This window comes from Triturus cristatus, chromosome 6 (genome assembly GCF_964204655.1).
Source record: "Triturus cristatus chromosome 6, aTriCri1.1, whole genome shotgun sequence".
Taxonomy (NCBI): domain Eukaryota; kingdom Metazoa; phylum Chordata; class Amphibia; order Caudata; family Salamandridae; genus Triturus; species Triturus cristatus.
Window position 1 is genome coordinate 1,681,900,045 of NC_140589.1, and position 26,915 is coordinate 1,681,926,959.

At 44.7% G+C, this 26,915-nt stretch overlaps 1 protein-coding gene across 1 annotated transcript in view; it reads left to right on the top strand.

The window, feature by feature from the left end:
• Nucleotides 1-26,915, top strand: part of PPP2R5A (protein phosphatase 2 regulatory subunit B'alpha) — a 730,770-nt gene that overhangs the window by 411,156 nt on the left and 292,699 nt on the right. Inside the window, exon 8 of the mRNA XM_085612862.1 lies at nucleotides 23,164-23,217. Coding sequence (XP_085468988.1) covers nucleotides 23,164-23,217 — 54 coding nt within the window. The remainder of the gene's footprint in view (nucleotides 1-23,163; nucleotides 23,218-26,915) is intronic.

The following is a 26,915-nucleotide window of genomic DNA, read 5'->3' on the forward strand; positions in this document are numbered from 1 at the left end:
CCAGCAACATGTCTGCTGTGTGGCAGCCTAGACAGCCCCTCAGACCAGACGTGGATTGTAGGTTAGGCTCAGGGGGCAACTCTATGATGCCCTCTGTCGTGCATTGTCCTTTAAATCCTGCACTGGCATCAGTGCGGGTTTAATGTGGTGAGAAGTTTGATACCAAACTTCTCAGTCTTCAGTGGAGCCATCATGGTGCTGTGGAGTTTGTGTTTGACGATCTCCCAGCACCATATACTCTTAAATGGCAGCACTGCACTTACAGTGCCCACGAATGGACCTGGGTACTGTAGGGGCACAGGGCTCATGCACCTGTACCCACACCACTGGCATAGGGCACCCAGCTAGAGGGGGTGGCTGATGTATGCCAGGGCAGTGTATGTTGTGGGCATGACACACAGGGATGTGTGCCATGTCAACTCTGTTTTGTCCTATACCCAGACACTCAGCCTGCAAGGGCAGTGTGTTTGTGTCAGAGTACAGGGCCTCTAAGGGTGGCACAATAAGTGCTGCAGCCCTTAAAGGCCTTCCCTGGTCACAAGGCCCTGGGTACCTAGTGTACCATTTACCAGGGGCTGACATGTGGCCAGGGTTTGCCAATTGGGGTTTTAGGTTTCAGCACAGTTTTTAGGGAAGGAACATAGGCCCTGGGTACCTCATTGGCAGAAGCCCAGGGCACACTCAGTCAAAGGGCATTCAGCAATTCAAAAAAGTGGGAGCATACCATGCACGAAAGATGGCACTTTATCACACTAAGTAAATCTTGGTTCTAGAAATAAAACAACAAAATATTTTATGCAAGCAATTGGTCTGGATTCAGTCTTTGAGTGCGTGACATTTCTTGCCTGAATATGTACAACAAATGCTTAACACTAAGCTCTGATAAGCCTGCTCAACCACACTACCACAAAAGAGAGTAAGGAATTATCTACTTTAACCTCTGCTATACCTCTGGGGATCCACTGGAGTCCGTGCACACTATACCTTACTTTGGTATAGTATATACAGAGCAAGCTTCCTACGATGGAGTTGTTGATGGTGCCGCAGAGTTCTGGTGCGATGGAGGTGCTTGCTCCGTTGAAGATGTGGTGAATGCAGGGATCTGAGGGGGCTACGGAGTGGATGCTCTTCATGATCCTGAGGGTGTCGGAGGCGAGGATGGTGTAGTTGAGCGTGTCCTGCTGGGGTCTGGAGCCATTGGGTATGGTGGTTGAGGGTGGGTGGGTCTTTGGTTGCGAAGCTGTCATAAGTCTCTGTGATCTTGCCGTGGTGGAAGCTGGTGAAGTTGTCGCAGAGGTCTTGAGAGAGGGGAATGTTTGCTGTCTCTCTGCTGGGTTTGGCAAATTCTTTGACCACGGTGAAGAGTTCTTTGCTTGTGTGCGCGTTTGCGTTGATGCATTCCGGTTTGCTGCTTTCTTTGTTGTTCTGATGAAGTGGTGGTGTGCGGGAACAGCGGCTTTGAAGGCTGCACGGTCTACCATGATCTCCGTGTGTATGATCTTGCTGCTGCTCCTTCTTTTCTCGAGCCGTCTGCAGGTGTGCCTGGGCTCTTGTAGTGCAAGTGAGAACCTGCTGGCTTTTTTGGAGGGCTGCTTGCATGAGGGTTTCCTGAGGGGAGCCAGTGTGTTGGCACAGTCTGAGATCCAACGGTGGAGGTTGCGTGCTGAGGTGTCTTTGTCTGTGGATGTCGGTGGTGGGGTTTTACTGAGGGAGATGGTGAGCTGGTCTTCGGTGACCTTGTTCCATCTTCTGCGAAGGTCGTGGTGGGTGTGGGATCGTACTGCGGGTCTGGTTAAGGAGAAGTAGACACAGTGGTGGTCTATCCAGTATGGCTCGGAGATGTGGCGGATGGAGATGTTGCTTGCGGAGAAGATGGGGTTGAGCGGTTGTCCTGCTGAGTGGGTTGGAGATGTAACCAGTTGTTTGAGTCCGATGGTGGTGAGGTTCTCCAGTAGGGATGAGGTGTTTTGGTCGTCGAAGTTGTCCATGTGGAAATTGAGGCCGCCGTCGAGGATGAAGTCACTTGAGGCGTGAGTGTGGTGAGCGATTAATTCGGCTATCGTTTTGCTGAATGGGGGGCATTGTCTGGGAGGTCTGTAGATGAGGGTGCCATAGAGGGGGGGGGGGGTGTTTGGGTTGCTCTGGACCTGGAAGTGGAGGTACTCCATGTCGAGTGAGTTGTTGTCTGAGCTGGTTGTGAGGCGGACAGTGTTTTTGTATACTATGGCAATGCCTCCTCCTGGTCGGTTGCTGCAGTCCTTGTAGCAGTCTGGGATGGCGGTTGCAATGTCCAGGGCTAAGATGTGCTTCATCCAGAGGAAGGCAACATTGGGGGAGATGGAGTTGAGCACTTCCCAGATCTCCACAGCGTGTCTTTTGGGGGAGCGTGTGTTGAGTAGGATGCATATGAGGAGGTCGGGTCTGCTTCTTAAGGCTTGTGCAGTCGGAGGGTCTGGTGTGCGGAGAGAGGAGCAGGCGCAGTTGCGGCAGGTGAACAGGTCTTCGTTGTTCAGTGATGCAAGGTGGCAGGCAGTGGATCATCTGGATTTGAGTGCATAGAGGGTGCTGAAGTCGTAGCTGTGGTTGGTCCGAGGACCAGGGTCCGTGGCACTGGGCTTGGTCCAGGCGCGGATGAGATTGCCTTTGGCACGCCAGCGGCGCAGCCGCACAGCAGCTGCCATTAAGTAGTGTTTGAGGAGAGCTGAACAGCTGGGAAGCGGGAAAACTGTGCTTGAGTGAGCAGGCTGCGAGGGACAAGCAGCGGCAAGGAAAAGGGAAAGAAGGAGAAATGAGAGAAAGTGAAAAGAAAGCAGTAATAGTTAAAAGCAAGGTAACAAAAGAGCAGAGGAGCCAAAACGGCAGAATGATGAGGCATAGAACAGCAGCAGATCAGAGATGCTCCCCACAGGACCACCAGGGATACCAGCCTCGATCTAAGAACCTGGAAATGTCAGAGGGCAACAGCTACCATGCGGAGCTGTGTGGCGAGGCAAGCAATTCATTGACAGTAAGATCACTCCTTCACCGCGCAGCAGCTGCCATTAAGTAGTGTTTGGGGAGGGCTGGACTGCTGGGAGATGGGAAAACAGCGCCACGGGGACAAGCAGTGGCAAGGGAAAGGGAAAATAGGCACACAAAAAGGACAAATGGGAGAAAGCGAAAAGAAACCAGTAATAGATAACCAGCACTGGCATAGCCAATAGGTCTCGCTTTTGGGACCTTATAAGTATTTAGTTATGCAGCACAATATCCTTGGTGCAACAACATCAACCGTTGCATTGCTAAACACTTAAAAGGTCCCCATGGCGTGATCCATTGGCTATGCCAATGCTTGTTTACATAGTAACTGTTGAGTTTCAGCTACGTCCTACTCCCAAATAAACAGCTAGCATATCGACCGACCAGAGAGATTGAGAGAGATTGAGAGAGATTGAGAGAGATTGAGAGAGATTGAGAGAGATTGAGAGAGATTGAGAGAGATTGAGAGAGATTGAGAGAGATTGAGAGAGATTGAGAGAGATTGAGAGAGATTGAGAGAGATTGAGAGAGATTGAGAGAGATTGAGAGAGATTGAGAGAGATTGACAGAGATTGACAGAGATTGACAGAGATTGACAGAGATTGACAGAGATTGACAGAGATTGACAGAGATTGACAGAGATTGACAGAGACCTGAAGGTTTACTACATTTTCGAAAGACAATAATGTGACGAGTACATTGACAGCGGTTACATACTGTTTTCAATCTCTTCGTTCCACATTGCTTTGAAAAATGGAAATAAACTTTAGAACTTCAAAGCAGGTGGTGGTTTGACGTGTTTACGTCAATGAAAGCAGTACTATCTTGGAAAGAGTAAGGACTTTGTTGCTTCCCTACATGAAGAACAGACCAGTAGCAGTGGCAGGCATTTAAGCTGTGTGTGTGACATACACTGAATAGAAGACCATCTCACTTAAGATCTGGAAAGCAACAATTACATTCTGATTGAAAACAATCCTCCTTTTCGCCCAAACAATAACTGTTTTGTGCTAACTGATAGATGTTGTTGGAAGGATCTTTAGTAAGATGTTATAGCGCATGTCTGGAAGACGTGCATTACATAGATGTTAAAGGCATCAGAGCTTCAGACAGGTTTTTATACAATGTATACAGCCATTGCCTAGACCAAAAATATTATACATGAGAGGAGTGAAGATATTTCAACCAGACCCACACTTGGAGGAAAGAAATATATGGAAAGAGAGACGGGGAGATACAGAGGGAAAGAGAAAGTAGAAGACAGCCGCAAGCAAGGACAAGCACGTCAGGCAGTGGTGCGCGCACGTACTAGGTTAGAGGGGAGACAAATAAGGAAGGGACCTGACCATGGGAGAGGGACAATGAGGGAGAATAAGGATATGAGAAAAATAGTTTGGGTGGACAAACAGTAGATGCAAACAGCTCCAGGGGAAAGAGAATATAAAGCTAGAGGAGGAAATACTGAAATCGGACTATGGTGATGGATAGGAATATAGGAGAGAATCCAAAAAAACTAGATATATGACGAGAAGAAGGGCTGAAGACTAGGGGGCAGAGAAGGTGTGAGAGAGGGTGACAGTACTGCCAGTAACAGTAGGGGAGAGAAAGTAGATTACAAGAGACAAAGATAGAGACACCGAGGGTGGCAAAAGACAGAGACAACAGAGGGGAGAAAGGGCGAGAAAAGAGTGGGTTGTGAGGACAGTAGAAGTCACACGAGTGAGTGGCAATAGTTTACGAAACAGTAAAAGAGATACAGTTGGTGAGAAGAGAGAAACGAACTGATGACAAAGAACAAACATGCGACAAATGGCACACAGGGTCGTTTAAAGCCAAGCAGAAGAGGAGTTAATTTCTTTGGAGGAATTGGAGGCTGTGTGGCCGAAAACCCTACCTTCCGCACTACCCAATTGTGTGACTCTGGGCATACAAACGTACATAACATTTGGCTAAATCGTATATAATCTTTCTAAAATTACATTTGGAAACTGTGAATTATATTACATACCCTTAGTTTTATAAGCGAACATATACTGTTCAGTGCGAAGGAAATAGGTGACCACCTGTCCACTACTTACAGGGGTCGTCCTTGAATTCCGCTTAATGTCCACCCGAACACAATTTCAAAACTTCAGGATCGCATCGCATAAAAGTCGACCCAATGGTAAACCATATTCTGAAAATCGTCTTGAAGTGGGTGGGACTGGTAATGTATAAGGTGACCCAGGATTGGAGCATTCGGCGCACGTCAGCCAATCATAGAAAATGTTACAAGATTCCAAAGTGCCTATTAGATATGGAGTCGGTAATACGCTCAAGCATGTAAATTCAATTCAAATTAAGCGCAGTTACTTTTAGCATAGGGTAAAAGTTAGGAAAAGGTGCGCAAAAGTGATACATAAGATTACAGGTGGCTTAGGGGTCAGATAAAAGAGGCTTAGTGTCAAGGATCAGCATGAGGTTTTTGTTGGGGCTGGATTTAAGAGTTAAGACACCCCAGTGAATCTCCCGATATCAGGAAAACATACAAAAAATAAATAAAAGCTCTTTTGGATTTCAAGCCTTTAAACTTCATCCTGTAACATGCAAACGTGACTTTTCTTTCCCATAAAAAGGTGTTTGTCCCCCTTGGAGTGCCATGTGGGCTGGGAGCCTGAAATATGGGCCAAACTAATAAAAGGGTGAGCCCTGAAAAGAAAACCTCGGCTCCCATCCCTTCTTTCAGATAACTTCAATGATGCTTCGCAGACACCAACCTGGCATCTCTGCATGTCATGGAGGCCATCTGCCTTTCAATGTATGGAGGCCGAAGCTGCCAACAATTACAATTACATAGCTGTGTTCCCTTATTTGGCGACAGATATGTATTGCGTTTACATTGGTGATAGCTCCACCGTGGCTGCCAGTCCACCTGAGATGAAGCAGTTACAACCCGGGCGTTGGCAGCCTATCTCAGCCCGGGCAAGCCAGCTTGCGGTCTGTGGTGGGGAGGGGTAGCACAGGCATACTTTAAAAAAAAAGTGCTAAATAGGAGCATAGACAGAAGCAATGACGGGCCGAGGTGCGAGCGAGGAGGCGTGCGCTAAAAGGAAATAATTTTTAAAAAGCATTGGCCGCGCGGTCGGCCGTGAAAGTGACGGGGCCGCGCGGCCCTGAAAGTGAAAGTGGCCAGATGGTGCCAGGAGCAGCAGCAGCCAGCGGGAAGATCTGGACACGCTCTGTGGTGGGGGAGGGGGAGGAGAGTTCGAAAGGAAAGCCAGATGGCGCCTGATCGAGCGATGTGTGGAATGCCATTACAGGAAGCCAGATGGCGGCTGCATTTGTAACCGCAAGCTAGAGGCCAGCAAAAGCGTGGGGTAGCACTTTGAAAACCCACTTACTAAATGTCTCGCAGAGCAGTGCATGCGCTGGCTCAGGCGAGACCTAAAAAGAAAGGTGAAAAAAGCAGAGAAGCAAAAAGGGCAGAAAGTGGAAAAACAGAGGGTAGAGACCAGGAGCAGAGATGCTCCCTACTGGATCACCAGGGATACAGGCCTCGAATTGAGGACCTGGAAGGATCTGGGGCAACAGCTACCAGGCAGAGCTGTGCAGCAAGGAAAGCAATTTACTGACAAGGTCAGTAAGATCGCATCACAAAACAGGTGATGGACAGAATGCTGAACATTGTCAAACATTCACCTCCCAGTCACAGATCTGGGTTTAATTAATCGTGACCTGGCAGTTCGGGCTGGACTGTTCCAATGGGGAGCAGTGTCAAGACTGATGTGTAAATGACTGGGTCCAAACTGGGTGGCATGGTGAGCAAAAAAAACCTATGGATTTAACCCAGATCTCTTGACTAGGGGTGAGTGTTTGAATGGTTTCAGTACTCCGTCCATCAACTTGTGTTTCCCTTCTTGATATAACCCGACCCTTGGGGTCAGTTCAGTTAAGGTAGAGGGAGCCCCACTCACACCCACTCCCCTTGGCAATTTGTTTAATAAAGGTTTACTCCTCCCTTGGTGGCTTGGTCCTCCCTGGTGGAAATCAAGAGAATAGCAGCAAATACCCATACACTCCGTTGCTGGGCTCTGGCATGTTTGAATAGGCCCATCTTTAAATATGCATATCTTGGGCTCTGTTGGACTGACTTTGACATCCTTTGGGCTCATTTTACTCCTGGCGGCAAGTCCTAGGGGCCATGAACATTTGCAGCAGGCCTCCTGGTCTAAATTACAACACACTTTGCAGGGAGCTGGTTCCACTGGCTCCCTGTGCCGACTTTATTCTTGGTCGCACCTCTCCTCCTTCTTTTTGGGCGCAGAAGTCTAGATATTCCACCAACTGGTACTTAGGGGGGAAAAGTGAACCAGCTTGCTTCCCTCGTTCTGGAGAGACCCTCTGGCCTGGAGGGTCAGCTGTTGGCTGAGTCTTTAGTGCATTAAGGCATCATGGGGTTTGTCCTTCCTGTTGTCGATGGCTGCTGCCCAATTCTATTGTCCCAACAACTCTCATTCTCATGTGCATGTGCACACATTTTTAAATGAGGGTGGAAAGTTTAGAAGCCAGACATCCCTGGCCAATCACACTGTACCACATCACCCCTCCTCCCTGCCCCAACCCTCCTGCAAAGCACGCTAGGACAATTCAAGATGGTACTGTCAAGAAGTCATTGTTCACATCCCCTCTGGGGACCTCAGCTCCACCCCTTGCTTACAACAATTCCATGGACTTTCCCACCAAAACTTCAAAGGGGAGCACCCTCCTCCAGTTGTCTGGGCTTCCTCCTTTAGTCAGTAGGCCTGAGCTGCCCAACCCTGGTACTGTGTGACAGCTTATTAAAAGATTCATATTTTCTTCCCCATCCCTTCCTCCTCAGGAGCTCGGTGTAGCACTGTTAATTGCTCGTTTTGTGTTGTTAGGCCTTTGCTCCCTCTGGTTGGCTCTTTAGGAAGACACAAGGCCTGGTGAGCCAGAGAAATATTAAAATTTAGCCGATCAATAAAGTGTAATTTATGATTTTGGGACCTGCGTATTCAAACTGGGCGCACATGTTTCATCCTATTTCTTACCCTACGGGACTTCGCAGGCCATGGGCAAGCAAAACTGCACTCTAGATTTCCCCTAATATATATCGTCGCTCTAGACAAAACAGTAAACCGGTAAACTATACTGACTTTACCTATGAGTGCCCACTGATATTGTAAGGCCTGTCTCAGGTCAACATCTAACCTTGCAGAAAACCTTCTGCGGCAGGCTTCTTGTGTGCACTTACCAGGCCGCACACAATGGTAGTGTCACACGTGCAGCATGCACATGTGTAACCAGGCAAGTGCCTCTTACCCACAGCGGCCTTATCTTAAAAGGTGTACACTGCCGGTAAACACAGTAATTTCACCATGTGATTACAGTTTTGTGGGACACAAGTAGTGAGACTCACCCCCCAGTAAAAGATCCAAAACTGGGTGATCAAAACAGCAAAACATTTGGCCATATAAAGTGACAGAACCCAGTTGCAACACCTCGCTAATATTGGTTTGGTGTGCTTCTAGCTCCTTATGAATGTGGCCTTGGTCCCCAAAGAATCACAGGGCACGCAGTTGAGGTACCGCAGGCAGAACCATCCTTGGCACCTTCTGACCTCTGGTGACCCATTACAGGCAGCGTACAAACACTGGTACAGACTGCTGCTAGGGTCTGCGCCTATCCCTTCATATTGATGCCAGTACCTACGTCACCAGTAACAGAAGACAATTTGGTACAGCTGTCTGACACAGACCCAACTTATGCTCAGTTTTGACCAATGTCTCTACAAAATCAAAAAAGCGTAACCGGTTGAACTTTGATTCTGTCCCTTTGTTTGTGCCTCGTCATGCTCGATAATAGAGGCTCTATACTGTTTTTGGCTATGACAGCGGTGATCATCTCCCATCACTACATAGATTTGCAAGATGTCAGTGGCTTGACTCCTGTCCTGAAGTAGGGCTTAACTCTCAAAGTTTGCCACCATGAGAAGAAAATGCAGATGAGTTACTGTATTTACCTCTGCCTTAAGACTCAAACAAATGCCCTGATATTTTACAGCCTGACCTACCTACTTCTGAACCCTTGCTCTCTTTTGACAAGACCCTTACCAGTAGATTGCTCTCCCTGCCCACCCACAAATAGGTAAGTAGCCATATGTCAGACATATGGTGATTTACTTTCTAACCAAACATCCTACTCCTGAAAGTCAGGTTGTACAGGCCTCAACCAGTAAATTGAATCCCAACTCATTTTCATCCATTTCTTAGGATAGGGAGTCCAAGGGAATTGAGGCTTATAACAAGCATGTGCTTCTCCCCTCCAGGCTACCATTGTGGTCAGAAATGCTGTTTGTTACTAGGTTGCTGTACACATGCCCAATGCGACATAAGCAGCGAGATGTCAGCAGTTCTGGAAAACCTTAGGGCCTCTTTGGCCCAGACTATGCATGATGGACTAGTTGCAATAAAATGTTATCCTTGTAGGTCTGGATACTACAGATTGCCTGGGGGAGGGCAGTTAGTACTAGTGATGTACACACCTTCGTAATGGATATGACCTTTGATGGGTCACGTCTTTTAGGTGAGAAGGCAGACTCTTGAGTTGGACCACTTGAAGTAAAGCAATGCCACAGCACGTTCCTTGTGTTTGTTGATCACTGCTAAACAGTTCCCACACCAATTCATAAGGACCAATGGGCTCTGGCAACTAAAACGAAGTTGAAGGCTGCCAAAGCACCCCATCAAACGTTCAGTTGAAGCTTTCATCTGCATTGGCGTAGGGGAAACCTGTGGTTTTAACTTCGAGTTTCTCGAAGGTTTCGACGTTGTAAGACATCCTTGTGAGTAGGGAAAGTTTAAGGTGTATTGGCATGTGGGCACAAGGACTCCATTGGTTAACCCACTGTTGGTTGACATTTGCAAAGCCGAAACATGTCATGGGCGCATGTTCCACTTTCACAAAACTCTGTTGCATAGACGTACTAGCAAAGGACTCCTCCTGGTGGCCAACCAACTCTGGTCCTTTGCCCATCCTTACAGACCATGCCAGAAACCTTGGCATCTTCCTTGACTGAAAACTCTCAATGAACTACCAAGTCAATGCCGTTATATCATCCTGCTGCCACATCCTCTGCAAAATCTTCAAATGCCTCCACATGCACACCAGATGCACAGTCACCCAAGCCCTCATCACCAGCAGACTCGACCACAGCAACGCACTACATGTCGACATCTCTAGAGACCTCACTCAGACTGCAATCCATCCAGAACACTGCAACCAGACTCATCCTAGACATCCCCAGAAGGGTGCTCATCATTCCCTACCTCGCAGAACTGCACTGGCTATCCATCCAGTAATGCTTCATATTTAAGCTCCACACCCATGCCTACAATTTTCTTCACAACACAGCACCAGCCTACCCCCAGTGACTGACTCTAACTCTACCAACACTCCAGGCACCTACACTCCACTTCTCTCTGCCTCGCACGAACGCACATATCCACAGGAGGTTCTGCTTTCTCCTTAATTTTGGCCAAAAGCGGGAATGAGCTCCCTCTCCATATCCAGAACACCATTCCACTCCTCAACTTCCGCAAGAAGCTGAATACCTTGATTCAACTATAAGGCACCTCTAGACCTACGCTCCTCCTGATGCCTGGATGCCCTTACAGGTGATCAGCTGCACCCTACAAATCTCCATAACATAACAAATATTCTCAGGTTGAATAAAACACTATTCATGCTACTTCAACTACAACCTGCAAGCCACTGCTTTAATGGTTAAGGGGGCTAGTTTACAGTTCATGTACAGCGTGGTATTTGTATGCCTTCGAGCACAAGAATGAGTACCACAGGAGTAACCCATAAACCCAGCTGATACCTGGTTAAAATGTATATCGTGCAACAATGTCTCATAGTGGATCAGTAAGAAAACCTGTATTAATCACTAGGTTGTGACAACACAAATAAAATATGGCAACATAATTAGCAATCAAATGTATTTGATCAATTTTGAATATATAACTGAAAGCAGCATAAAATATTGATCATAATGTACTCAGAGTGCAAAGTGAACAGAGTGCTTGTGAGGAACAGGTGAACAGTGCAAAGTGAAATGCATACAAGAAAACTAACCGTCAAAAAAGAGCCATAACAAACATTGTGCATGAATAAAGCCAGTCGAACATTTCAATAAAGTATCATGGCACAATAAAGACCCATTTATCTGCCAGTGTGTGTTGACGGCGGTATAGTTATGACCATGCTTCCATAGGAAAAGCGTTTATTGACTTGCCTATAACTTTGGCGCCGTTTGACAATTCTTCGCTAAATTTTCCCCAAAAACTTGCCTGGTGATTCTTGCGCACTGAAAGTTTTGGGGTGATTTGTGACGTGGGGGCTGAGAAAAATGGGTTTGAAAAAAGGTTGTGTTTGCAATGTTAATTCCCATAGGACTCGCCAACACGACTACAGCCCAAACCACTGGACGACGACATACCAAATTTGGCAGAAATCTAGATTTTGTTTGGAAGATAGTGCTTTTTGTTATTTAGTGTAAATCCATTCATTAGTTTTTGAGAAAATGAAGACGAAATAGTTAGTGATCTCTTTCTCAGAGAATTTTTCGCAGACACAACACGATTAATTGTAACCACACGAGCCGCAAGTAATGTTGTGATTGGCTGGCCGCAATATGAAGAGAAAGTTGCAGCCGCCATTTTATGGTTTGGGGGAATGGTTCCTGAGACTGTAAAATGTGTAAAAGGTGATTTAAGATGTCAGGGTGGAGATACTCTGACCCCATATTTGAGAAATGAGGGTCTTGGTGTCACAAGTCTTTCAAATGTAATATTTTTGACCATGTGCAATCCTCGCAATGACACCGTGACCGTCAGCAAGGCCCCTATGTAACGCTGCAGTGATTTCCAGACGACTTTGCGGTTATTGGTAGAATGTAAAAAAATAAATACTTGTTCGAGGCATGTGAGCTGTAGATCACATGCTTTGCATACTCCTGCCATCTAGTGTTAGGTCTGGATGTTTGAAATATATATATGTTACCCATGCTGTGTTTACACTGTTATACGCCGTACAAAAAGAACTGACCTGTCACCTGTGGTGCATGATGGGAGCCTGGGGGTTCCTGGAGGTCTTAAAGGCACGGCGGCAGTTTTTCTTTCCAACTGTTCTATATGCAGCCTCTCTAGGCTAATCTCCCTTTTTGATCTTGCCTTTTTTACCTTTGAAAATAAAGGCTGTTTTTTCAAAGCAAACTGAAAGCAGTTTTCTTTATCTGCATCATGAAAATATCATGGTGTTTATTTCTTTATTATTTCAAATGTAAAAGTTTTACAATGCAATTGTGGCATATTTGAGCCGAGTAATGTTTTTTAGGCTGCATATGTATATATTTATGCATATTACCTATATATTGGATATATGTGTGTGTATATATATATATATATGTGTGTGTGTGTGGGTATATGCATATAATTTGTTATTGCTCCGGGGTCCCCGCACGTGGGCGGGACTATTCAGTGCGTATGACTATTGATGAGATGGAAGAGAAATTGGATTACAGGTAAGTAACTTATCCTTGGCGCACGGATCCTTACACGAAGGGTAGATAAAAAGTATAAAGCTGCACCAGCGGATCCAATTTACATTAAGGGTCAATTACCCTTAGATTCCTTAGTGGTTTCTTATAGCCGTAAACGGACAAACTCACAAACATCGGGGGATGCCCCTCCTCCAGACAAGAAATCTAAATTAACAGATGCCTCAGGGAAAAGAGTAGCTGCACAGGCAGCCAATCACTGGCGTATGGCCAATACCCAGGCTTTCTTAGCCAGATACGACAGAGCGCAGTATGACGAATTTGAACAATTGCTCCAATTTCTACCTAATGAACATAAGTCTAAGGCACATGACCTAATTCAGGAAGGAAAGCTAATTTCCAACACATCTATTAGATGCGCTTTAGATGCAGCTGATACTGAGGCTCGTGCAATCAACAGCAGTGTCTTGCTAAGAAGACACGCCTGGCTTAGAATTTCAGGGTTTAAACCCGAAGTACAGGCTTATTTTAAACACACCCTTTGATAAGGAGCGTCTCTTTGGTCCTGTTGACACTTCCATAGAAACGATGAAAAAGGAGACAGACGTGGCAAAATCTATGGGAGCCCTGCAGTCCCCATCTAATAGAGGTTCTTTTACGGGGGCCCCAAAAATATAGCCACACAACACCTCTACATCATATAAAGGTAACACTCAGTCATCTTCTTCAAGAGGTTAATTTCAAAGCGGATTTAGAGGCAATAATGGCTAGGGGAGAGGTAAAGGTTCACACCATGCACCTCCCCCTCAAAAAACAAACAGTGACTTCCCTCCCCTTCCCTCCGATCATTCCACACCTGTCGGGGGACATCTCTGTCAATTCCTCCCTGTCTGGCATACAATACCTTCAGACAGATGGGTCTTAGGAATTATCCAATCTGGTTATTGCCTGGAGCTTGCAGACAATCCCCCAAACATCCCTCCACGTTCACACAAAATGTCACCAGAGCATCTACACCTCCTGAAATAAGAGGTTCAGTCTCTTTTGCAAAAGGGAGCTATAGAGCCCGTATAATTACAATATCAAGGCTTGGGCGTGTTCTCACTTTACTTTCTCATACCCAAAAAGAACGGCTCTCTCAGGTCTATATTAGACCTCAGCAAACTCAATCACTATATTCACTGAGATCTCTTTCATATGGTCACTCTTCAACAAGTGCTCCTACAGCAAGGCGACTTTGTCTACTCTAGACTTAAAGGACGCATACTTCCATATTCCAATACATCCCGCTCATTGCAAATATCTCAGGTTTGTGGTAGCGGGACAACACTACCAGTTCAAAGTGCTTCCATTTGGAATCACCACTGCTCCCAGAATATTCCCCAAATGCCTAGAAGTAGTCGCTGCTCACCTGCGAAGACAGCATATTCATGTCTTTCCGTACCTGAACAAATGGCTCATCAAAGCCAGTTCCTGCCCAAGGGGTCTCCGGGACACTCAACAACACTGCAATTGCTGCAAAAGCTCGAGTTCACAGTGAATGTGTTAAAGTCCCATCTCCAACGCTCCAACAATCAAACGTATTTGTGAGCCACGGTGGATACTCAAAACGCTCTAGCATGTCACAATGCAGCCAGGATCTGCACTATTCATGCTCTAATCTCCCAGTTCCAGCCCAACCAATCACTACCAGCATGGGTATACATGCAGCTGCTAGGAATGATGGTGTCTTGCATCATCATAGTTCCCTATGCAAGACTTCATATGCGTCCCCTTCAAGAATGCTTTGCCCGTCAGTGGAATCAGTTTCAGGGTCAATTAACAGATCTAGTGTTGGTAGACGGCTGCACCCATCGCTCTCTGCAGTGGTGGAATCCACAAAACGTACCCATAGGTCGGCTTTATCAACCCAGTTCCACAGACAGTGCTAACAGCAGACACATCGCTTACTGGTTGGAGAGTGCATCTCCACACTCACACAGTTCAAGGTTTGTGGACCCAGAAGCAAAATCAACCTCACATAAATCATCTGGAGCTGCTAGCGGTATTTTTAGCGCTCAAAGCCTTCCAGACTCATCTTGTAGGCAAAGCTGTCCTAGTCCACACCGATAACTTGGCAGCCATGTATTACATAGAAAGTCAGGGAGGGACACACTCTCCCCAACCGTCACACCTTGCTCACGTCATTTGGAAGTGGGCCATACGTCACAATATTTATCTCCTGGCAGAACACCTTCCAGGAGTAAACAATCAAATTGCAGACCTCAGCAGGGAGAGACAACAGGTTCACGAATGGGAACTTTACCCTCGAGTTCTCCTCCCATTCTTTCAGATGTGCGGTTTTCTACAGATAGATCTGTTCGCCACACGAAAACGCAAAATTCCCAAATTTTGCTTTCAGGTGTCCGTACCCATTGTTCAAAGGCAATGCACTATGGATGAATTAGTCAGGGATATTTGCCTACACTTTTCTGCCTCTCCCACTCATTCCACTAGTGGTTCAGAAGCTCGGACAAACATCCCTCACGCTGATCTTAGCAGCTCCCAGGTGGGCCCGTCAACCTTGGTTCACTACCCTGTTACAGCTCTCAGCAGTTCCTCATCCAAAACTGCATCTCACACCCAGTCTCCTCACACAGAGCCATGGAGACATAGGACACCCAGGTCCCAAAGAACTCAACCTAGCGTTCTGGCTCCTGAAATCATAGTTTGGTTATCTGAACCTTCCACCAGACTATGAACATCATTAAAGAGGCCCGAAAGCCTACTACAAGGGCTTGCTACGCAGCTAAATTGAAGCGGTTTGTTATATATTGAAATAACAACCATATCAACCCATTAGATGCTTCCATTCAAAATATCATTTATTTACTACACTTGCAGCAGTCCGGATTGGCCTAAACATCCATTTGTTTACATCTCGCAGCAATAGCTGCATACCTTCAAAATAGACAGCATCTGTCCCTTTTTACAGTACCTGTTATCAAAGGTTTTATGGAAGGACTCTGAGTAATTCCTCTAAGACTTCCACCTGCTCTAGTGTGGAATTTTAAGATTGTCCTTACCAGACTAATGGGTCCACCTTTCGAGCCATTGCATAGATGTGAACTGCAATTTCTCACTTGGAAAGTTGCTTTACTCATTGCTATTACATCACTGAGGAGAGTCGGTGAGCTTCAGGCACTAACCATAGAGGAACCATTTTTCCAACTCCACAAAGACAGAGGTTCGTCGCACTAACCCCAAGTTCCTACCTAAAGTAGTATTTGCATTTCATATCAATCAATCTATTGAGGTACCCGTGTTCTTACCTCAACCAGATTCAGTAGCAGAAAGAGCTCTACATACTTTAGATGTTAGAAGAGTGTTATAATATTACATATAAAGAACAGAACCATTTTGTAAAGCAAAATTACTCTTTGTGGCTTTTACTGCACCATACAATGGCAATCCTATATCTAAATCCGATATTGCTCAGTGGAATGTCAAATGTATTCAAACATGTTATGCTAAAGCGAAAATAACTTTACCAATACCCCCTAGAGCACATTCCACCCGCAAACTAGGGGCTACTATGGCTTTCCTAGGAAACATCCCCATAGCTGACATCTGTAAAGCTGCAACATGGTCTACACCGCACACATTCACCAAGCACTATTGTGTAGATGTGTTAGCGAGACAGCAAGCTAAGGTAGGCCAGGCAGTACTTAAAACACTCTTTCAGACAACTGCAGCAGCTACAGGTTAGTCACTGCTTTGGGAGAATACTGCTATGTAGTCTATGCAAAGCATGTGATCTACAGCACACATACCTCAACGGAAAATGTTACTTACCCAGTAAGCATCTGTTCTTGGCATGTAGAGCTGTAGATTCACATTCACCCACCTGACTCCCCGGGTAACTATACCTGTTGCAGTTTCTCTCTTGCGTTATATACATATGCATGGACATCTCTATTCTACTCTTACTAACTCCATTCTCACCCTCTGTGGGGAAAACAATCTAACAATGGAGCCGATGCCCATGGGCACTATTACCGAAAGGAGGAGTCACCTAACTTGTGACTGGAAAGACGTCTTCGAAGAAAAACAACTTGAAAACATCCGGACCCAACACTAGATGGCAGGACTATGCAAAGCATGTGAATCTACAGCTCTACATGCCAAAAACAGATGCTTACTGGGTAAGTAACATTTTCCATATATATTTATTCAGACACCGCCCTGACTTTTACTTAGGCACTCACAAACTCGGTTGCAGACACACTTATGCACCCAGTGACACATTCATTCAGAAACTCTCACATCCACTCATAGTCGCACTACAACACTGACACACCCCCTATTAAACCTATTAAAAAACTCTTATGCATTCAGTCAACCATACACCACTCATGCACACATTCAATCATCCATGCTCATGCACTCATTCATTCAATCATTCACGCACCACTCATGCACTCAATCATCCATACAGCACTCATTCAATCACCCATGTTTATGCACTCATTCAATCATTCATGCACCACTCATTCAATCATTCATGCACCACTCATGCACGCACCACTCATGCACTCATTCAATCATCCATACACCACTTATTCAATCATCCATACACCACTTATTCAATCATCCATGTTTATGTACTCATTCAATCGTCCATAGTCATGCAATCATCCATGCACCACTCATTCAATCATCCATGCACCACTCATTCAATCATCCATGCACCACTCATTCAATCATCCATACACCACTCATGTACTCATTGTCATCAATGCACCTCTCACACCCTCATTCAGTAATGCATGCATGAATCATGAGGTCATTCAATCATCCATGTACAACTCACACCCTCATTCAATCATACATTCACCATTGATGTACTCCATTCATTCATGCACCCCTCATACACTCATTCAATCATCCATGAACCACTCATTCAATCATCCATGCACCACTCACTGAAAAAACAAAGGTTACAGGGACATTATAGTTAGGAAATAGAATTTAAAAAAACCTTAGAAATTCATTGTCAAACCATATATTACAGGGACTTTATAGTTAGGAAATATATTAAAAGCTTAGAAATTCACTCAAAAAACCAAAGGTGACAGGGACGTTATAGTTGGGCTCACATTTCATCTATTACAAAACCAGTGAAATTCAGCAGTTATAGTTACCCGACCGAACTATAACTCACCCACAATGCACTGCTTATGTCCTCCTATATTACATCAGTCATGACATGTTGAGTGAAATCATTGATATCCAGTGAACCACTCGCAATCTCACTTACTTCCCTATACAACATCTCGTACACCCACTATCACACAACTAGTGATATACACTTTTACATCCCCATAGAAACACTCTCACACCTACTCATTGATCAGTCGAGGCACTCACACATAAACTCTCCTATACACCCACTAACGCAACCAGTAACTCACATAAACAGCCACTCCTGCACCTACTCACTGAACAGTAAAGGCACTCGCATCAATACATAAAGGCACATACCGCTGATACACCTATACAGACTGAGTCAGTCACCCATACTCTTACTCACTTACCTATAGTCACTGATATAGCCTCTCACTCATCCATACAGTTGCTCACACACTTACTCATACATATACTAACATGGATTCACTCACATATACAGTAACTTTGACAAACTGATAGTCTCCTATACAACCTCACTCAGTAGTTTACTTGAACAGCACCCACCCATTCACTCACCCATGTATCAACTCACATACCCTGTTAATTACAGATACACACAGGTACATTCATGCACCTGGACACCCACTCATGTACCCTGTTACTCACCAATATAGACACTTGGGTACATCCAGCGCCAGCATTCATCCACTCATGCAGTCTCACATTCACCATTTAAGCCACTGACACACCTGCGCACTCACCCATACACCCACTCATTCATCCTCCTGTGCAATTTTACAGCCACTTATGCACCTATTCTCTCACCATACAGACACCCACACAGCCACTCACTCACTTATACACACACGCACTCATATATGCGGTCTCATACCAACCCACTCATTCTTCTGTACACCACATACACACCCATACAGACACTCCTTCAGCTATTTACCTTACTATATATATTTAACACTCAGTAGGTTTTAGAAGACACTAACAATCACTGGATGTCATCAGTGATGTCAGTGACCATGTCATGGGTGATGTAATGTGTGAGGTCATAAGCAGTGCAATGCAGGCGTGAGTTAGCTCAGCTAACTAAAGCTGCTGAATTTCTCTGGTTTTGTACGAGTGAAAAGCGAGCCTAACTAGAACGTCCCTGAAACCTTTCTTTATTCAGTGAAAATATACATATATATTGTTTTATATGCCTGCATATGTACATGACATTAGCAAGGTAGTAGAACTTGTGCTGTGGTTGCTAAAACAGTTTGCCACCCATCTAGGTTTATGGGAGCACTGTGGGCTAGCTGGACAATAGGATGACATACAACATACTACCTGATAGCTAAAGAGGAGATGGGCTGTGGGCTTCCCCCTCGGCCGTCGCCTACCCAGCCGGACTTTGTGCAAACATTCCTTCGTCTCTCTGTCGCACTCTACCTCCTACCCCTTTACCCTACCCCCTTTCCCCCCCTATGATCCATCTGTCTTGTCCCCTATGCTCTCTAAATGTTTTCCCGTTGAGACTTAGCTATTTGACCGGTGGAGCTACCTGATAGCTATAGAGGAGATGGGCTGTGGACTTCCCCCTCGGCCGTCACCTACCCAGCCAGACTTTGGGCAGATTCTCCTTCGTCTCCGTCCTATTTCCCTCCTACCCCTTTACCCTACACCCTTCTAAGCTCCTCTTATCTCATCCTCTACATTTGTGAAATGTTTTTCTAGTAACTGTTGTAACTTGTAACTTATGTAATTTTGTAACTTTGTGGAACCTTATGTAAAGTGCTCTGATACCTCCGGGTCTAGCCAGCGCTATATAAAACTCAAATAAATAAAAAATAAACAAACATATCCTGCTGGGGTGCACGGAATCATTCTGGCACCATCCCTACATTTATATTACCCCATAAAAATGTTCAGTTCTTACTGGGAAGTGGAATACTAAACAGTACCAGTGTTGTGTTTCATAGACACCTGTTTGAGGTAAACCAGATTTTCAGGTGATGTACATGCATCACTAATGGATGTGCCCTTGACCGGTCTCACCTCTAAGTAGAGAAGGTGTAAACCACTTTGGAATGCTTTGAAGTTAGCAGGGCTTTAGCATTCTCCTTAAGGCTTGTTGACACCTGTTCTGCAAATTATGGAGATGTTCCAAGGAGATAACATATAGGCAGAGACAGCATACAGCAGAAATCCCAGACATTTTGGGGAAGCAGATCTGGCAGACTGCGTGCAGGCCCGGAGGTCCTTTAACTACTCTGCCCCTGCTGCAGTGAACAAACTGTTTTCATTTGCCCTGAGCTGCCATCCCCAACCAGTGAGGAACAGGATCAGCACTTCCTCCCTGATTGGTGATCCATTGGGTCCGATAGATGGTCCAAAGAAGGCCATGCCTTAACCTTTTTTCTCCTCTCCCAATATCCCTCCCACATCCGAACGCTTTTCGGGAGGTAGGAATCATGCTTTTCAAGAGAACAATAAAGAGTACTCAGGACTGTCTTGTAACTATAAACCCTGCTTGCTCGCCGATTAGAACAAGTTGAAAATGCTCATTTTGGCTCTGATCCTTTCTGGATTGCACCCAGAAGGCTGAATGCTTTTATTGGACTTGAAGGACGCGTACTCGCTAATATAACAGTCCTGCAGTCCCACAGGCAATTCTTTTGGTTAAAGGTGGCCAAGGATCATTTCAGTTTGCCATGCTCCCTTTTGGCCTCACCAGTGACCCTAAGATGTTCACGAAAGCGGTGGTAGTGATAGCTGCCTATCTTCTGAGGTCGAGAGTTCCTATTCTCATACCTTGGGGACCTGCTGCTGAAAGTGAGCCCTCTACAGTCAGTTATATACCACCCCCAATGACAGCAGAACTCCTAGCATCGTTGAGGTTTGCCACAAATGAGCTGAATACCACCTGATTCAGTCACAGAGGCTTCCATTCATTGGGGCGAACCTGGACACAAGTAGTTTTCAAGGCATTTCCTCCACAACGAGTCAAGGGCATTCAGGATACGATCTTGATGATTTGGGCTTGATCCTGGATCCAGGTGAGGGTGCTTCGGAGGTTTCTTTGCCTCTAAACCGCTTGCATCCTCCTTGTTAAATATGGCAAGTAGAATATCCGAGCCCTGCAGGGTAATCTGAAATCTCAGTGAGCGCAGCATCAAGGCTGGCTTTGCCACAATATCCAGGTCTTGGAAGAGATCGCCCACAATCTGCAATGGTTGCTAAACATTCAGTCTGCCCTGTGACAGGCCACTCTCCCTCGACCAACCCACAGTGTACAAATTTAACAGATGCATCGCTACTGAATGAGTCGAGAGGGGTCATTTTGGGGAGGTGAAAATCTTACGCCTCTTGTCTCCAGTGGAGAGTGTATTTCTCATCCCATTCTGGAGCTAAAGGCCATTCTTCTGGCCCTGAAGGCTTTCCTGACATCCATCTGGGGGAGTCTGGTGCAGGTTCTGTCAGACATCACTGCCATGTGGATCTGCAACAATCTGGGCGGTGTGGGGGTCCTGTGCCAGAACATTTTGCGTCTCTTCCGGGGTTTGAAGTGCTACAACTTCTTCCTCGTCGCCAACCACATGGTCCCTGATTGCCAGAGCAAACAAACTGAACAGCCGTCACGTGGAAGATCAAGAGTGGCACCTGCATCCTAAGGTGGTGCACGGATATCTTTGGGTTTACCAGTGGGGGAAAACGCTGGCTAAATCATTTTGCCTTCATCAAGAAAGCACAATGTCAGCAATTGTATTCGTTAAAGTTTCACAGGAACACTCATTAGGAGAATCAGTCTAGCTGTAAAGGAACAAAAGATCCCTTTACGCCTTCCCGCCACTAGCCCCGTTGCCCTGAGGTAGATCAATAACAAGAGGGCCCAATCATCCTAGGATCCCTGGATTGAGCTAGGGGAATGTGGGACCCGGAACTCATTCGAATTTGTCCTCGGATCAGACTGCTGTCCGGAGAACTGTTGCATCAGCAGAGCAGGGTCATGCATCTGAATCTACGCAACTTACACCTCCATGCGTTGCTATTGAGTGGCAGCAAAGACAGTTTGATTTACGCTCTGAAGTGATGGATGTCTGAAACTTTTTCTAGATTCAGCCTAACACCTGGGAGATATTCTAAAGATGGAATATCTGCAGTTAGATTATCCACCCTGAAGAGTGTTTCTAAAGGTTAGGTAACTTGTTCTGATTTCCTGAGCACCTCTTTTCAGAACATGTGCAGCTGATGTAAAAGAAAGGGTAGCCACATACCTTTAGCAGTCTAAGGTTAGAGAAGGCAAAAAACAGTATTTGTTCTGATCATCTGGCACTCAACTGGGGGAGTTATGATCAACACTTTCAAGTTCCGCTAATGCATCTAAGAGTATGACTGCATTAATAATGACCAGTGTATGCAGATTCTGATCGAAAACAGGTCTTCAACTAGAGTGTTTCTCACACTGTAGTTTAAAGAAAGAGGCATTTCACCTTGGGTCAATAATTTTCGATCTATAGATACAGTAATGATCATCCTTCATGTTATTTTTGCCGTTAATCATTTCTGCATTTTATGTAAACAGTTGGCCTCCCAGACGCTGTCGCAAATCACTTTCATCTCAAGAGAAGTCTTCCCATACTGTATGTGATAAGCTGGAGACATTAGATCTCCTTCAATCTGCTGCTGATTTTGAAGCTAGTGAAGGTAGCCATGCCAAGACCTTGTAACATGCATATGCTTATACACATGGCCAACAGACATCCCACAACAGAAAATGAATGCATTCATTTCTTATTGCTGAACACAATCCTTTAGACTGATGTAGAGCAAGTTCATTAGATAAATTAAGCCATATTAAAAATAATCCTACCTTTAAACCTGCCTTTTAACATTTATCTCCTTCCGGAATGACCTTCTGCACTCATTTAAATGTTACTTTCATGATGTAAACGAAGGTTAGGGGCGTATAGCAACGGTTATGAAGTGTTATATTTTCATAGATACACGTTTAAGACTGAGCTAATTCCATACAACTCAACAAGTACACCTAAAAAATGATATAAATTCAAGTGATGATCTAGTAGTTGGTATTCGACATGAACTTGAGTCAACACCATTTAGGCAGCGTTTTGAAGAAAATTGACTTGCTCTGTCTTGATTACAAACCATTCAAATCTATAGCCTGTATATTTCTGCATTGCCAGTGTTGCAGATCATATCTAATTAAAATAGATGTTTGAAGATTGGAGGTTGTAAAGCAAAATACATATGGTAGAGAACATTTCTGCTTTGTGAATTTGGAGGGTTCTCTTTATCAAATAATGCACAATTTAGTTAAACTAAGACTACATTTTAAAACTCAGTAACACAATGTGTAAAGCATACAAAGTATTATTTCTTAAAATTGTTTGTTTCAGCTGGCGTACTGCGTTGTACAGTTTTTGGAGAAAGACACAACCTTAACAGAACCAGTAAGTATCTGTTTTGTAATCTATATTTGTATGCTGACCCTGCCCTTAAATTTGCTTGGAGACCTACAATGTAGAATGCATCGACCGTACAGTAATGACCTTGTTAGAACTGATACTTTAGGTATGTTATATGACTGAGTGTAGTAAACTCTGAAACCTGTGATTTTTCTTAAGTAAACCACCTCTTCCATTTCTAGCTGTCATTTGATTTGATTGTGTCATAGCACTTCGCTGGGTTTTGAAGCAGCATTGAACAATAGAAATTGGCAACTTAGATTTGATCATCTCCTCTGGTTTTAAAACAAATTATCAAGCATAGTTAGAACTAGGAACAACCACCAGGTGTCTTTTAAATCTACCACTTAACTGGACATTAAATCCATTTCTTTATATCTTGACACCCACAGGCATTTTAAGTAACGTTGTTAGGGGTCTTAGTACTTTTACATCTCATGTGTCCTGTAGCTCACTGAACTCTCCCAGGAGACCTGAGAAGTGGAAAGGCAACAGTATTCCCCTGCGTGTCTAAGGTGATGTTTGAATGCAGTTTCCTGACAGGTCCATTAGATCATGAAATTTCTCTGAGATAATCCTAACTTGAGTACTGAGTTACTTTGAAATCTTGCTATGTCCCTCCACTAATCAAAATAAAGATTCCAGTCTGGCTGTTATGTACCAAGTTTCATTGCTCATCCATCTCCATTGAGAGTTTCCCCATTCAGCGTATGGTACCCTCCCAGGTGATAGTACACACTGCCGTATTTGACCTGTTTTCTTTGTAGATTTGTTGGTTCATCTCATAAGAGTGAACGATGAAGTTAACCTCTCCGGGATATGAGACCATGTCACCCTCTAATTGCATAAAGCTCTCTGATGCACTTTCAATTTCACTGCCGAGCCAGATGTGCTGTAAAGAGGTTAGATTCTCGCACTAACATAGTTGTGACTGGGCCCTACTGTATAGGTGGAATTAGGGAAAAGGGAAATTAATAGAGGAGAATAGGAAAATTTAGTAAGGGAGACTGAAATGCGGGAATACAAGAATGGACAATTGAAGAAATTGGTATGTAGTGTGGCAGTGTGGATGAGTATAGAGGCTTGAAAGCTGGATTTGAGGGATGAAGAAAACAAAGGGCTGAAAGATGGTATGCTATTAGGAATACATATAGAATTAATTAATGTGGCCCAGTTAGTGAGGGGCTAAATATTTGAAAGAATATGTTGATGAGTCGTAGGTCAGCTTTTTCCTTTTTTAAGGCATTCTCATGCAGTCCCCCTCAAGTTGCCCCCTCCTGTTATTGGACCTTTGCTAATGGTGCAAGTGACCAGGAGATAGATTAAATACTGGTTTGAAGAGCGATTTCCCTGAGACCAGAGATGTTTGTTCCAAGCAGTGCTTATTGTTTCTGACTGCGGAAGGCACTCATCCTTGCCAATGAAGCTGCAAAACGAAATTGCTGTTTTCTCAGACCTCGTCCATACTGCTCCCAAGACCATGCTCTGTCTGTCAATAAGTTAGCAATTGTGATTTAAGTCCTCAAAACATAATCCGAACACTTGAACACTACTAGTACAGGATGCTGCCATTAGGTCTCACATTCAACAATTTTTACTAAAATCCCAGTGGTTGTTTTTCCTGCGGCTTCAGAAGGGCCACTGTTTACCTCATCCGAAAAGCTTTAAGCGAGTAGACCGAGGCTAGCATTATACTGACTCTCGGGAGCTTTGCATTCTTTTGTGTGGCATTGGTCTCTGAACAAAGAGATTTGGGTGGACTCTCATCCTTTACCCAAAATCAATGACTTGTTTCCTCGCACTGCAGGATCAAGTTTATTTTCCAAGCCCGATCTTGCCTCTGCAAACAATCCTGTCGTACCACATCCTGATTCGAGACATTTTACAGCTTTTGTCTCGCCTATAGGCACATTTCAGTAGTGCTGCAGGCCATTTGGGCTTACTTCCATGACATCAGTCTTCCAAAGAGTAATGTATAATCTTTTGTAAAAGGTGGACAATGTATTGGTGCTCCATGATGATGATCGGATTTTTGCGGAAGATATTGTGCACTACGTTGTCCTTTAAAAGGTTCCTAATATGTTTAAGAAGCATGGAGTTGTGCTCAAGAAAGAAGTGTCAATTCTTGAGCAATGAAGTTGAGTATTTGGAACGTGATCTCAAAGGAAGGCATCATCAAACCCAGACCAGGGTTAACCAGTTCCATTGTTCAGGCACCTCTTCCTACCAACAAGTGTGGAATTAAGGCTTTTTAGGGCTGTGTTTTACACTTGTTTCATTCTTGACTACGCGACCAAAGTGAGACCTATTAGTAGTGTGCTCAAGAGGGGTTCTAAATTCATATGGAGTGAAGAGTATTCTGAAGCGCTAGCCATATCCTGCACCTACCGTAAACTTTGCAATAATTTACCCGACGCTTTTCTGGCTCTTTGAGTCCGCTGGCAGGTGGACTTGGGAATTTTAGATGATGATGACTGGCAGACTGCATTAATGTCCCCCAGGGAAACAGCCATAAACCACTGCTTCCGCCTTATGCAATTAAAAATACTAAATAGGTCCTACCTTTCAGGCGTCGTCCTGCCGAAAATAGGTAGCCGAGGTGATGCGTTGTGCCTTAGAGGGTGCGGCCAAGACGATACTTTTTATCATGTCCTGTGGGACTATCCCCACATACACCCTTTTTGGACAAAAACTACCAAGATGACGACAGACACACTAGGTAAACACATCCAACTGTCAACAAAAATAGGAATTTTAAATATATGGGAGCCCACAGACTTGAAAGAAGTTGAGCAGCAATGGGGGTGGCCTTGGGATACTTATGTGAAACAAGCTGTAGCAATGCTCTGGGGTTCCAACAGATTGCCGCTGACAATTGGTTGGGTGGCAGAAATGGACAAATGTATGATTGCAGAGAGAACATTCTACAAACAGCAAGGTTGCCCTAAAAAGTGGGATAAAAAATGGGAGGCTGGAATGCTTTTAGAGGAGAAATTTGTACCTCGCCCACGGACGATTTGGCGAGGAGAAGAACCAGACTCAGAGACTCCCTCATTTCCCAATAGCTGTAATAACGCTTGTCGATACTCTGTACTACATGAATGTCATGCCCCACTGTAATATTGTAATTATGATTCTGTGCTTTCTCTTCAATAAAAAGTTAAATAAAAAAAGAGTATTCTGAAGCTCTTATTAGGATCAAGTCTTAGTTGTCACTAACTTGTTGTATTACGGTTAATGCCAGCTAGGTGGGTTTGGGGGTTGTACTCCGACAAAAAAAAGAGGTGTGATTGAGTTTACTGTTGCCTTCGCTTCTAGGGTTTTGCAAGAAGCAGAGCTGCGAAACTCTGTGATCGATAGGTAGTTGCTCACGTGTTTGTGGGCTAGTGAAAAGTTTTGTTATGTCTGGGGGAGTTGGTTCTGTTTACAGACAGACCACAAACCTCTGGTGTCTATCTTGAGTGGAGGTGAGAGTAAATGCTGTACTCCTAGAATTTTGAGATTGTCTCGAAACTTTTACAGTTCCAGTTTGTCATTGTTCATATTGCTGGAGGTAAAAATGTCAGAGCTGACATTCTCTTGTTTTCCAAGTAAAGGAAATGATGATAGTGAACTGGCTCTAGCTAACCTCATTGATGAAGACTTTGAGGATTGTTTTGTGGCATTCATTGAGGTACCCAAGT